The sequence below is a fragment of the Rhincodon typus genome, chromosome 5 (assembly GCF_021869965.1).
Source record: "Rhincodon typus isolate 14 chromosome 5, sRhiTyp1.1, whole genome shotgun sequence".
NCBI lineage: Eukaryota > Metazoa > Chordata > Chondrichthyes > Orectolobiformes > Rhincodontidae > Rhincodon > Rhincodon typus.
Window position 1 is genome coordinate 110857827 of NC_063336.1, and position 13878 is coordinate 110871704.

The window sequence follows — 13878 nt, forward strand, 5'->3', positions numbered from 1 at the left end:
GGCCTAGACCCTTCTTCAGAAATGGGTCTAGGCCCGAAACGTCAGCCTTCCTGCTCCTCGGATGCTGCTTGGCCTGCTGTGTTCATCCAGCTCTGCACCTTGTTATCTCAGATTCTCCAGCATCTGCAGTTCCTACTATCTTCCTAGCTACCATCAGTTATGAGGAAGGGTCACTCGACCTGAAGCTTTAACTCTGATTTCTCTCCACAGATGCTGCCAGCTGCTGAGCTTTTCCAGCAATTTCCGCTCTTGTTTCATTCAAAATTAAAATGCTTATTCTATCTCAGAGTTCCTTATACGTGCCTTTGAGCAATGGGTAGACTCTTTTTCTCTCAAGACCCCAACGAAAGAGGAGCAAAAAGCTGAACTTGGGAGTTCTTAACTGGAATTTAGATTACTGTCTTCTTTTTCCAATTTCTTTTTTTTCTTTGTACAATATCTAGGCTTCCTGAAGTTCATTGCAATTAATGACAAGATTTCTCCCCTCTTCGTTTTGACCTTTGTGATGAAGATTATTTCCATTGAGTTGCGTGAGTGACTGAAATATTGCAGGGGGATCTAGTGTCATAGACCAAGATTTTCATTTTGTTGGCTGATCTTGTCATTAGAATTTGCCAAGAATTTTTTTTTTTTAATAAACAAGTCTTGCCCTTTCCACATCAAGCAATGATATATCCCAGTAGGTACAAACTGCTTTTATAGGACAAATGAAAGAAAAGGAACGATCTATTTTTCTGCTGTCTGAGAAAACTGATGTCATCTGTTAGATGGGGTTTGTGTCCATTTGTGCAATTTGTTTAAAGAAATATAAAGCTGTTTTGACACTGTTCCAGAGGCACATTCTTTCCACTCAGTCACTTTCCTCATTCCTGTTTTGGAGGGTAACTCATGTTATACGTTGTGAAAATCTGGGTTTGTTGCTGACCTGTGCTGCTATGCATTTTTGCTGAAACCTATCAGCAGATGATTATACTGTCACTCTGCCCCTGTGTTTTGCAACATCTCCTTATTTCGTGTACTGTTTTAATTGTGTAAGAGAACTGTGGCCACACACTCCAGTTATAACTCAGGAGATGATCAAGAGCAGCTTGGTTCAGATCAAATTTAATTGGGTGCTAAATGTCTGCTTTTGATTGTTTCAAGTAATTCCTAGTTCAGGTTCCTATCTGTTATAGGATCACAATAGTGTGGGAGCAGACCATTCAACTCCACACAGACCCACCCCACTACCCTGACCCTATAATTCTGCTTATCCCTTGGTTAATCCATCTAACCTACACATCCCTGGACACTATGGACAATTTAGCGTGACCAATCCACCTAACCTGCATATCTTTGGACTGTGGGAGGAATTTGGAGCGCTCAGAGGAAACCCAAAGGGGAGAATATGCAAACTCCACACAGACATCCAAGGCTGGAATTGAACCTAGGTCCCTGAACCCAGGTGGCAGATGCTGTGAAGTAGCAATGCTAAAAACAGAGCCACCATGCCACCCCAGGCTTAGGGAGGCTTCCCACATGCCTAAGTACATACTGATCTGTTTTATCCCAAATGCTGCTGATTTTCTTTATTCACTAATGGGACGAGGGCATCGCTGACCAGGCAGCCCTTGCCCAGAGGGCAGTTTAAAGTCAACCACATTGCTGTGGGTCCTGAATCACATGTAGCAGTTTCCCTCCCTAAAGGATATTAATGAACCAGATGGGTTTTTCCAACAATTGACAATGGATTCATGGTCATCATTAGATTCTTAATTCCAGATATTGTATTGAATTCAATATCCACCGTCTGCCATGGTGGCATTCGAGCCTGGGTCCCCGATGTCATCTGGCTTAACAGTCGAGTGATAGTACCACTCGGCCATTGCCTCACCATTCCTCTGATTCTAAATGTTATCCTAATTTTACCCTTTTTCCGGGTGCTACAGTCTGATTGCTTTTTGGCACATGGGTCCAACCAAACCCCTGTTACCAGATTTATCTCACTTTAGTTTCTTCTTGAATCATTAAATGATGTCAAGGTGGATCCAAAATAGAAGCAAAGAGAGAGACTAACCTTGTGTATGTGACAGTGTGATAATTCATTATTAAATGGAGAACTCAAAAAGCTGACACATTTTGGTGGGAATTAGTCAAAGTTTGAGATTTATTAAGTTGGATCCCAAATTTGCAGTTGGGGGTGAAATATGTCAGGAGTGATCCAAGATTAAAGGGAGCTTTAAAATTTAAAAAGAAGCTAATTTTCTTTGTTTTGGGAAATGTAATCATCCTCGCTTCACTGTCGTGTCTGATTTCTTTTTCACAGACTTTCCTGTCTCTCTTATCTTTTGCCTAACCCATTGATTTCTTAGCATTACAATTTCTGTGATCAGAGACTGCAAAGATACTGCCAAGTGCCAGCTAGTCCTAAGTCCTATTTGTGTTCTTCGACATGGTCCCACCATGAGCCATTTCTAATGATGCACCACCTCCTTGCTGTATCATTAGACTGGTCAGTCATTCTGTTTCTTACTTTATTACAGCCTGTAGACTTGCCGTGACCCTCAACCCTCTTAATTGTCAGTGTTGCAATGTATTTTCACCATGTTGCATTCAAGTGGCATATACCACCTGCCATCTTACTGTGTACCTTAGGTCTTTCTATGTCATTACTCACCTATGAGCCACCAAAAGAAAAGTGACCGATGGGGTCAAGAGACAGAGATGTGCAGACCATTGAGCCAAATAAAATAGTCGGCGGCCGGAATCTTCCACAGTGGAGTCTAGGGTGGGAGTTGGTCTGAAAGTACACGTTGCTTTGATTGGGGTTGGGTCAGGTTTTCCTCTGCAGTCACATGGCTTTCAGCTCATCGTGTGCATGTACAATTTTTTTGGCACAGGTTGGACGGTGAATCTTATGGAGCAGAGTTGGCCAAGAGGGTCAGTGGAGCCTGTGTTGGTCTCCCTACCACCACTGCTCACTCCCACCTCCTCAGAGCATTGCTTGATGTTCTGCTCCAGGTCATCTTGGATGGCAGGAAGTCCTCCTCTCCTGGAATAGCATCAACTTGGACCTATGTACCAAGGCCAGTCAGTGCCTATGGGCCCCACAGTGAAACTGGAGTCCAGTGCAAAAGTAGATGAATGATTTCCTGTGTTCCACAAGGATATGCCATAGTGTCAACTCATTACAATCTGGCAACATGTGGTGGGCCATTGTAGACACTCTCAGAATTATGTGAAAGCCTCCAAACCATATGAGATATGTGCCCTGAATGGCTGATAGTTACCTCATGCTACCAGTGCTTGACCAGTTCCAAGACATTGTGTTTCTTACCCAGTTACTCAGGAGGACTCGGGGCTTGTAATGGTTATGCACGCTCCTGAAGCATTTATGCACCCATCGCGATGAGACACTCCTCACAACCCCACCGCCTCCATCCATTTTGCATAAAAGCATTCTTTCACCAGGCAAACATCCATTGCACATCTACACAATGGGTTGCAGCAGTATTGCCATTTTATCAGGAAGAAAGTGAAAGGGAAACCGTGATAATAATTCAGGCCAGAGAAACTTTTTATTAGAAAGGCTAGAAATTTTACAGGTTATAAACAAATACAGAGATAAGTAGCAAGAGGGATGGGGGGAGAAACATAATGGAGGATCCATGATAGGGTGAACATTTTAGACAAAAAATTATGAAATGTCATCTCCAACGTGAGAAGTACTGGGATAACAAGGTGTAGAGCTGGATGAACACAGCAGGCCACGCAGCATCAGAGGAGCAGGAAAGCTGACGTTTCGGGTCAAGACCCTTCTTCAGAAATGGGGGAGGGGAAGGAGATTCCGAAATAAATAGGGAGAGAGGGGGAGGTGGATAGAAGATGGATAAAGGAGAAGATAGGTGGAGAGGAGACAGACAGGTCAAAGAGGTCAGTTGGAGCCAGTAAAGGTGGATGTAGGTGGGGAGGTGGGGAATGCAGGTGTAGATCCCCAGCACTTTTCCCTGCAACCGCAGGAAGTGCTACACCTGCCCCTACACTTCCCCCCTCACCCCCATCCCAGGCCCTAAGAAGACCTTCCACATCAAACAGATGTTCACCTGCACATCTGCTAATGTGGTATACTGTATCTGCTGTTCCCGTTGTGGCCTCCTCTACATCGGGGAAACCAAGTGGAGGCTTGGGGACCACTTTGCGGAACACCTACGCTCAAACATCTACACCTCCCAGTCGCAAACCATTTCAACTCACCCTCCCACTCCTTGGACAACATGTCCATCCTGGGCCTCCTGCATTGCCACAATGATGCCACCCGAAAGCTGCAGGAACAGCATCTCATATTTCGCTTGGGAACCCTGCAGCCCAATGGTATCAATGTGGACTTCACAAGCTTCAAAATCTCCCCTGCCCCGACCGCATCCCAAAACCAGCCCAGCTCGTCCCCGTCTCCCTAACCATTGCTCCTACCCACTAACCTCATCCCGCCTCCTTGACCTGTCCGTCCTCCCTGGACCGACATATCCCCTCCCTAACTCCCCACCTACACTCACCTTTACTGGCTCCAACCCTGCCTCTTTGACCTGTCTGTCTCCTTTCCACCTATCTTCTCCTTTATCCATCTTCTATCCGCCTCCCCCTCTCTCCCTATTTATTTCAGAATCTCCTTCCCCTCCCCCATTTCTGAAGAAGGGTCTCGACCCGAAACGGCAGCTTTCCTGCTCCTCTGATGCTGCTTGGCCTGCTGTGTTCATCCAGCTCTACACCTTGTTATCTCAGATTCTACAGCATCAGCAGTTCCTACTATCTCTGAGAAGTACTGGGTTTTGTTTTATAAGGAAAAGGAGAGTGCTCTGCACTGATTGAACTCCTTCCAGATTTTCTTTCTTTAAAAATAAAGTTCAGAGGGTATACAGTAACAAGAATGATAATTGCAGCCTGAGGAGATTTGAAAAGTAATGGTTTTTGGTCTGGCAGAACGCAACCCAGCTGTGCATTTCACAGTCGAAGATAAATAAAACACAATGTGTTTGTTTATTAGTTGGGGAACAAATCCTCAGCTATTCAAATCACTGGAATCCTTTGGGTATTTAGACTTCTAGTTTGAGGCCTGCCATAGATCTGAATAATTGCTTTTCAGCTTAGAGGAAGAAAGCTGCTGAAATCTTCCGTTGAACAAGAATTAAAAGGAGCGTTTTATCAATAGCTTTTTTAAGTGAATTTTTTACATTAGCCCAAGGGTTCTAAAACAAGAAAATTGTTTTGTAGATAGATCTTGCCAATCACTGGGGAGAATTCAATTTCAGTTGGCTTTGATTAAATTTAGAATGGCTATCATAAATAAAATGTTAATCTAAAAATATATCAGTCTCTTCCAACAAATTCGTGTGAACCATCTGCATGTTTAGTTTCAACATTTCACAAAATTCTGTCAGTGAAAAATTATGATTCAGTTTGATGCTTTTATTATAATTTAGATGGTTAAATTGCCAGTGGCAGCTTAGTCTCATGGTAAACATTTTTAGTGCATTATAGAATGACCATTCGAAAATTTGGAACATTTCTGGTGTGACTTCAGATATCAAGGGAATCAAAATATGGAGCAAATTTTCCTATTATTATCCTTGCTCATTTCAGTATGATTGGGAGCAGCAAGAGAAAAATTGATTGGGGAGAATCACACACACTGATAATATTCCCCATCCAGTTCTCGAAATAGAACTTAAAGGGGCTTTGTCATTTCCAACAACTCCCTCGCCCAATTTGCCTCTATGTGCTATGTCCAAGAAATCCAAAAATTCAAGGGTAGCAATTTAAAAATTCTGCCGCAAGTATAAAGATTCACTTATTCCAACTAATCTCAAAACCAATCTTTTTGGAAACACACAGAACAAGCTTTGGTTTAGACACAAAGAGGAAGTGAATGATATAATGTGTGCTTTCACCTCTGTGACGTTTGTACTGATGGAGACCAAATTGCAAATTCCTCTCCTTCTTTTATGCTTGTATGCAATCCCAAGGGTTAACATGCCTGGCACACACCTACACAACATGTAAATTGTCTAAAACTGCAAATATGGATGGTTTCAAGTGGATTCTACTTGAGCGTGTTTTGTGAGCACAGCACCAATTTATGACTGTGGAGGGCCAACACAATCTACCCCTGACAACACCTGCAATGCACTACGAACTAATAGAACCATTATGAAAAAGATTGGAATGTTATCTCAATGGTTTTTAATCACCCTGTAGTGGAAATTTTCTTTCCCAGAAAACAAATGTCAGTGGATTTAGAGCATAATAGATTTAGGATCTACAAGACCCTTTGCTTTATCTTTAAAATTATAAAAACAGTCTGTTGTAGGTTTAAATATACATCAATGCAGCCTTCATCCAATGAATTGAATATTGCTATAGGTGAATGGTTGAAATTTAAATGATGTGTTTTCTTCATTAACAAATTGTTTAAAAATCATAATAAGTCAAAATGCAGGGGCCTATCCACAAATTTGTGTTAAGTTGAGTTTAAAGGTGGCAAGAAAACCCTATGTAACTTGATTTGCCTACAAATATATTCTATTTCAAAAGAAGTGAAAACACAGTGATAAAATGAATATGTGGAAATGTCTTTATTTTTCAATTTGTTCACATTTTACAATCGCCTGACTCTGTAAAGTAACAGCATCAGAATTAGTGCTGGAAAATCTCTGTTATCTTTTTTTGCCTAGCATACTGCTTTCAGACAATCGTGTCGTTGACCACCATGTCATCAATGCAGTCAAACCATGTTTCATATTGCAGTGCAAAGACCTAAAGTATCTCTTTTGCCTTTGTGGTTTCAGCTAGGGAGACAAGAGGGTGAACAGACAGATCTTCATCAGGATCTTCAGAGGATTATCAGAGCATTAATATGTTTTCTGTTGAGACATCTTACTGGAGATCAACCAGGAGATTTTGTTTGGCCTATATTGTGCAGGGCCGAGGCTGATGACCTTATAGAAGTTTATAAAATTATGAGGGACATGGATAGGGTAAACAGACAGGGCCTCTTCCCTGGGGCGGAGGAGTCCAAAACTGGACCGCCTAGGTTTAAGGTGAGAGGGAAAAGATTTAAAAGGGACCTAAGCAGCAACTTTTCATGCAGAATGTGGTGCATGTATAGAATGAGCTGCCAGAGGAAGTGGTGGAGGCTGGTACAATTACAACATTTAAAAGGTATCTGGATGGGTATATGAATAGGAAAGGTTTAGAGGGATATGGGCCAAATACTGGCAAATGGGACTAGATTAATTTAGGATTAATCTGGTCGGCAGGGATGAGTTGGACCGAAGGGTCTGTTTCTGTGCTCTTTATCTCTATGACTCTAGGTAATGTCTTGACATTTGCAACGTAACATGGCTTCTCGAAAGTTCTTATCACAAGAATGTTTTTCTTACAGAGAGTGTTTCGTGTGTGAGAATGAACTTCCAGAGACAGTGGTTACAACATTTAAAAGGCATTTAGTTAAGTACATGAATAAGAAATGTTTGGAGGGGGATATGAGCCTATAATCCTTTGTGCACACTACTTTCCTCTACCTCGAGCTGTATAGGGTCTAGAATCCCATCCAGGAACCTCTGGCCTCAGAGTATAACCTAGGAAATTCAGTAAACTGTTCTGTTTATGCTTACATGTTGATTTGTTCCATTTAAATTTGTGGGTGTGAAAGAGGCTGTCTTTGAACCCTGAGATAGCAAGAACTGCAGATGCTGAAGTCTGAGATAACACAATGTGGAGCTGGAGGAACACAGCAGGCCAGGCAGCATCAGAAAAGTAGGAAAGTCGGCGTTTCGGGTCGGGACCCTTCTTCAGAAATCATCCTTACACCCTGTAGCCTTCATTCTTTAACAGAGCATCAAGGTGTGGGTTAAGGGTTGCAGACTTTTAATCGCTCTCCTTTCTCCACAGGATGCAATCTGACCTCCTGAGTAATTGCAACATTTTTTGCTTTTTATCTTCTGAAGTCCAGTAGCTTTTGGAATCATGTGGAATTATTTCAGTCTTGTCGCCTTTTCTCATCTTTTTCTTTTCGAACCTAAAAGTAATTTGCTCACCTTCCACAATGATGAGAAATAGGTTTATTGCCTATTGTTCATGTCCAACGATCGCAGCTTATCTTTTAATGATAAAAGATCGTTTGATAGTTAGTTTGGCAGAAATACAGAGTTACACATTTTAAAGGTGGTCCTGTAGATTTCATGATGGCATTTCAGTGCCCAGCTCTGGAACTCTAGAACTTCAGGAATACCCAAAAATAGTCAATGCCACATTAACACCTACTGCCTTAGGCATAATCCGCTACAAACCCAGGAGCACCCAGCGCCCAAAAATATCAAAGAAATACCCAGAAACACAAATAACCCCAGAAACTCCCAGTGTGCCAGGTACAACTGGCACTCCAGGGACTTTTAATGCCCAGGTTTGCCTAGCGACACACACAGTACTCCAGAAACACCGAGTAGTACCCAGCACCTGCATTCACAGTCAGCACCTCAGGGACACTTAGTGCTCCAGAAAACAATCATGAGACTAGTTCAAAGACAAAAAAAGCTGACACGTTTATGAGACAGGGAATAATATCCATATTCTAGTGCCAAAGCAGCACCGACATAAGAGTGTGAGGAGTTGAAAAAATACAAATATTTTATGATCTGCTGTGAAATCTAAATATCCTAAGTCAGAGATTTTTATCTGGACAATGTAAACAAGATGAATTCTATAGTGTAAATACAACTTCCATGTAAATCTTTAAAATTATAATAGGAAAATTCACAACCTGTCAAATCATCCAAAAGTACATCTTGGCTGCATTGTGAATAAAGCTACTTTTATTGCAAGGAAGTATTTTCATCTGTCTTTTAGCTGGTGGTTAAAGACAATTTCTAACCAAATTCTCAAAAATGTTTTCTCAATGTTTAAGCCCAATTTATTCAGCCATTCATCTATGTTCTCTTTAAGCTCTGCACAGATCAAATGGTGTGCTGATTTTCAACTTCCAATTTCAGAAGTTGGTGCCTTGGAGGGCTGTGCATTGGCAAGAAAAATTAGAGAGAACATTCATCATCATAGAATCCCTACAGTGTGGAAACAGGCCCTTTGGGCCAACAAATCCACACCAAACCTCAGAGCATCCCATCCACACCCATCCCCTAATCTACACTTCCCTGAACACTATGGGTCAATTTAGCATGGCCAATCCACCTAGCCTGCACATCTTTGGACTGTGGGAGGAAACTGGAGCTCCTGGAGGAAACCCACGCAAACACTGGGAGAATGTGCAAACTCTGCACAGACGGTTGCCTGAGGTTGGAATTAAACCTGGGTCCCTGCCACAGTGAGCAGCAGTGCTAATCACTGAGCCAATTCTCTCTCATTATAAGTCAAATCTTTCACCATAGGCATCAATCTAGTGAATCTTCATTGTGGAGCTGCTTCCAATCAAGTATTTCCATTATAGTTTGGGAGCTTCTGTGGTGCAGTGTTAATGTCCCTACCTCTGGGCAAGGTGACCCAGGTTCAAATCCCACCTCCTCCCAAGGGGTGTAATAACCACTGTGCCACTATGCTACTTACTGTTAGGGCTAAAGGTATGTGGAGGGAACAGGAACAGGGTACTGAGTTGGATGATCAGCCATAATCATACTGAATGGAGGAGTGGCCTGAATGGCTTACTCCTGCTCCTATTTTCTGTGATACAAGAAGCACTGATATTGGTAGACAAATTGGTGATTTTGAGATACTTGGTTTTGCAGATCAGCTCAGCAACCTTTGTCCTGTTCCATTTCTTTGCTTGCTTTCTATTTTCTAGCAAAGGAGACTTATTTTCATTTTACCTTAAATTCAGGGGTGACTCAAGGTTTTCACAGCTGTGGCCGTCACTGAACACGCCTTCACCCACTGGAACACATAAACTAGAGTTGGAATCGGTATTTAATTGTTTGTATATTCATGAAAGAGGAAAATCCAAATACGTTTCTCGCCCACACTGCTCTCTCCTATCATGTTTACAGGCTGGAATATAGTTCAATTTGTAGTCCTTTTTGTCTTTTTGAAGTCCTTCTCTTTGAAACTTTCTTGACACTCATCAGTTGTGACATTTCTGGGTTTCCTTCAATACTGAGAATAACCCACACAGGCTTTCCAGACCTACATTGCACAGAAGTTATATTCTCAGTCACTTTAGCTTTAACCCCTCTTCAAAAAATGTTGTATTTAAAAGTTTAACATATCCAGTGGTGATCCATAATCTTAACAGTCCACATTTCTACATTGCATGTTTAAGAACATTAAAATCGGTAAGTTGCAGTCCATATACTGAGTAAGTATACCTGAATGCACCTAAAACGGTGCAGTCACCAATCAAGGGAGATATTAAAATAATGCAAGTGTGAACTCTGGATAACATTATGTTGTGTCCTATTGTGAATGAATGCTGTTAACTGTTCCCTCACTAGATATGAACTCAACATGTACCTCATGACCCATGATAAAACAGAAAGTGCTAGAGAAACTCAGCAGATCTGACAGCATCTGTGGAGTGTCATAAAGTCATACAGCACGGAAACAGACCATTTGACCCAACTAGTCCATGCTGACAATAATCCCAAAAAAACTAGTCCCACCTGCCTGCGCTTGCCCATATCCCTCCAACCCTTTCTTATTCATGTACTTATCAAAATGTCTTTTAAACATTGTAACTGTACCCACAACTACCATTTCTTCTGGAAATTCATTCCACACACGAGTCTTTCTCTGTGTAAAATAATTGTCTCTCTTGTCCTTTCTAAATCTTTCCCCTCTCACTTAAAAATATGCCCCTTAGTCTTGAACTCCCCCACCCTAGGGAAAAGACCCTTGTCATTCACCTTATCTATGCTCCTTATGATCTTATAAACCTCAATAAGGTCACCCCTCCACCTCCTACGCTTTAGTGAAAGAAGTTTCAGTCTATCCAGCCTCACCCTATAACTTTAACCTTCCTTTCCTGGCAACATCCTGGTAAATCTTTTCTGAACCTTCTCCAGTTTAATAAATCCTACCTATGACAGGGTGGCCAGAACTGGACACAGTGCTCCTAATGGATTGAGTCTGGTATGATTTTTCTGCCAACTCTTCAGAATATATAATACAGAAACATTTTATTACTTGCGCACACTACAAACAGCAGAGACAGCAGCTCTGATGCTCCTCTCCCCTTCCTCCCACACTAACCTCCAGTCTCACTTTCAGAATTCTCCTACTCCTCCCACCCCACCACCCCACCAGCCCACCACCCCACCAGCCCACCACCCCTGTCCTGACCAAACTCTTACTCCAATTCAGTAGTACGGGTTGCAACAGTGGAGATAGCACCTAGTGCAGGATGGTGCCCTGCAGGCTGCATGTGGGAGCACATAGGGTTGTGGCTTAAGCTATCGGTCATCAAAGAAAGTCTGTCACACTGGCAGCAAAATCAGTTACTGTACATATAGGTAAATGTAAGGAGTGTCATAAATTGGGCAATTACTGGCATAGATTTCCAAGTGGAAATCTGATGCTGTTGGCTATAACAGAGACCTAGCTCACTTGCAGGGCAAGACTCACTGGTAAATCTTCCAGGGTACAGGGTGTTCAGAAAACATAGAAAAGGGAGGGTGACAGATTTGTTTAAGGAGAAACTTTGCAGTGCTGGAAAAAGTGGACTCTTAAAGGGTTCAAGGACAGTATCCATTTAACTACATCTAACAAAAAGGATACACTGCTAGGTGTAGTTTATATCTACCAACTAATGAAGGAACAAATATGCATGGAAATTGTAGAGACATGCCAACATTACAGAGTAGTTATAATCAGGGACTTCAGTTATCCAAATTTAGACTGGGATATGGTCATGCTAAGAGGCAGCAAGGGCAAGTATTCCCAACACTAGAATGTGTCCAATCCAACAAGGAATGCTGCATTGTTGGATCTGGTGCTTGGAACTGAGGTGGGCCAAGTCGATCCAATGTCAGTGACAAACATCAAGGAGACAGTGATCATTTTATCACAAGGTTACAGATGATTGTGAAGAATGATATTAGTCAATCAGAGTAAGAAAAATTAATTGGCAGAGACCCAACTTTAGTGGAGCAAGAGTTGAACTGGACAGGTTGGAATAGAATGAGTGGTTGACGGGAAAAACTGGGAGATGTTCCCCAGGCCATAGTGAAAAAGGAAAAAGCTCAGTCACTAGAAGGGTTCAAAATTGCTAAGGAAGAAGTGTTGGATAGATAGTTGGTACTTGGAGTTGACAAGGTACCAGAACTAGATGAGATGCATTCAAAGATATTGAAGGATATAAGAGTGAAAATTGCATAATCTTTCAGCCTTCCTTAGATTTGGGAGAGGTAACAGAAGATAAGAGATTTGCAAACACTAGGATCTTATTCAAGAATGGTTGTAAGGATAAGCCCAACATGACTCAGTAGTTGAGAAGCTTCCAAAACTATTATTCTCGATAGAATTAGTGGTCACATGGAAAAAAGGTGGTTTGATTGGGAAAAGTTAGCATAGATTTCTGAAGGGAAAACATGCTTGACTAACTTACTGGTGTTTTTGAAAAGGTAACAGAAAGGCTCGATGAGGGTAATACTGTCATTGTGGTGTACTGGACTTTCAGAAGGCATATCAGACAGTGCCAGACACCAGACTTTTGAGGAAAATATAGGTCATAGGAACAAAAAGGTCAGTTGCAATATGGATATAAAATTGGCCAAGTAGTAGGAAACAGAAAGTAATAGTCAATGGCCTAATTTTCAAACTGGCAGAAGGTCTGCAGTGGAATTCCCTGCAATCAATATTGTGTCCCTGGCTTTTTTTTTGATATATATTAGTGATCTAAATCTTGGTGTTAAGTGAATAATTTTAAAGTTTGCAAATAACACAAAACTTGAAAGAGTTGTAAACTGTGAGGAGGTCAGTGTAGAACTCAAAAATGACAGAGAATTCAGTAAAGTGAGCAGATAGATGTCAAGTGGCATTGTATATTGACCTGGATGCCCCACCATAGGAAGGATGTGACTGTCTCGAAGAGAATGCAGAAGCAATTTTATGAGTGGTTCCAGGAATCGGGAACTTCAGCTATGAGAACAGACTGAAGGAGTTGTCACTGATTCTCTTCGGAGAGAAAGTGGCTAAGAGCTCTTGTGAAGGTTTGTAAAATCAACACGCTGTGGAGACCTGCCACCTATTCCGAACTTAGTGCGTGCCTTCGATCCCTGGTCTTGGGCCCTAACTGCAGGAATGCCAGCTGTATCTGGTACAGTCAGTGTTCATCGAATGCCCAGGAATACCCCAAGTGCCCAGGATCACCCAGCACCCAGGAATGGCTAATGCCCCAGGAGCAAACAGTGCCTAGGTACACTTATTGCCAAAGGGAGTGTTGCAGGGACATGCAGCACCGCGGGTAATCCCATTGACAAAGAGCATTCCTGGGACTCCCTGCAGCCACATTGACCTGGAAACCCAGAACCTCTGTGACCTCCTCGTGACCCCTTGGAGCTGGGCAATTCTCCGGAGCACGCGGCTGAAGGGAGCGTATGACGTCAGGGCGCAAGGGGGCTGTGACGCCAGTACGCAGGTGCGTCGCCGTGGTGACGTTTCCGGTGCACTCCTTCCGGTCCTGTGTGCTAGGCCTCTCGTTCTTACAGACCGGTCGCGATGGCGATGCAAGCGGCGAAAAGGGCGAACGTGAGTGCGCTTCTCTTTAGTCGTTTACCGCCCCCCCTTCCCCCCGACCGACCGCTGGCTCCATTCGATCTTCCGTCCCCGATACGTTCAGCCCCGAAGCTGGGCTACACACTCATCCCCAGTGAGGCGTCCCTCACGGGCCGTACATCCTAC

At 42.6% G+C, this 13878-nt stretch overlaps 2 protein-coding genes across 2 annotated transcripts in view; one reads left to right on the forward strand and one right to left on the reverse strand.

Moving 5' to 3' along the window:
- Positions 1-13878, reverse strand: part of fkbp1b (FKBP prolyl isomerase 1B) — a 249948-nt gene that overhangs the window by 42461 nt on the left and 193609 nt on the right. The gene's annotated exons all lie outside the window — the stretch shown is intronic.
- sf3b6 (splicing factor 3b, subunit 6) overlaps positions 13591-13878 on the forward strand; it is an 8307-nt gene continuing 8019 nt past the window's right edge. The window contains exon 1 of the mRNA XM_020518865.2: positions 13591-13725. Within this exon, the coding sequence (XP_020374454.1) occupies positions 13696-13725 (30 nt within the window). The 5' untranslated portion in view covers positions 13591-13695. The remainder of the gene's footprint in view (positions 13726-13878) is intronic.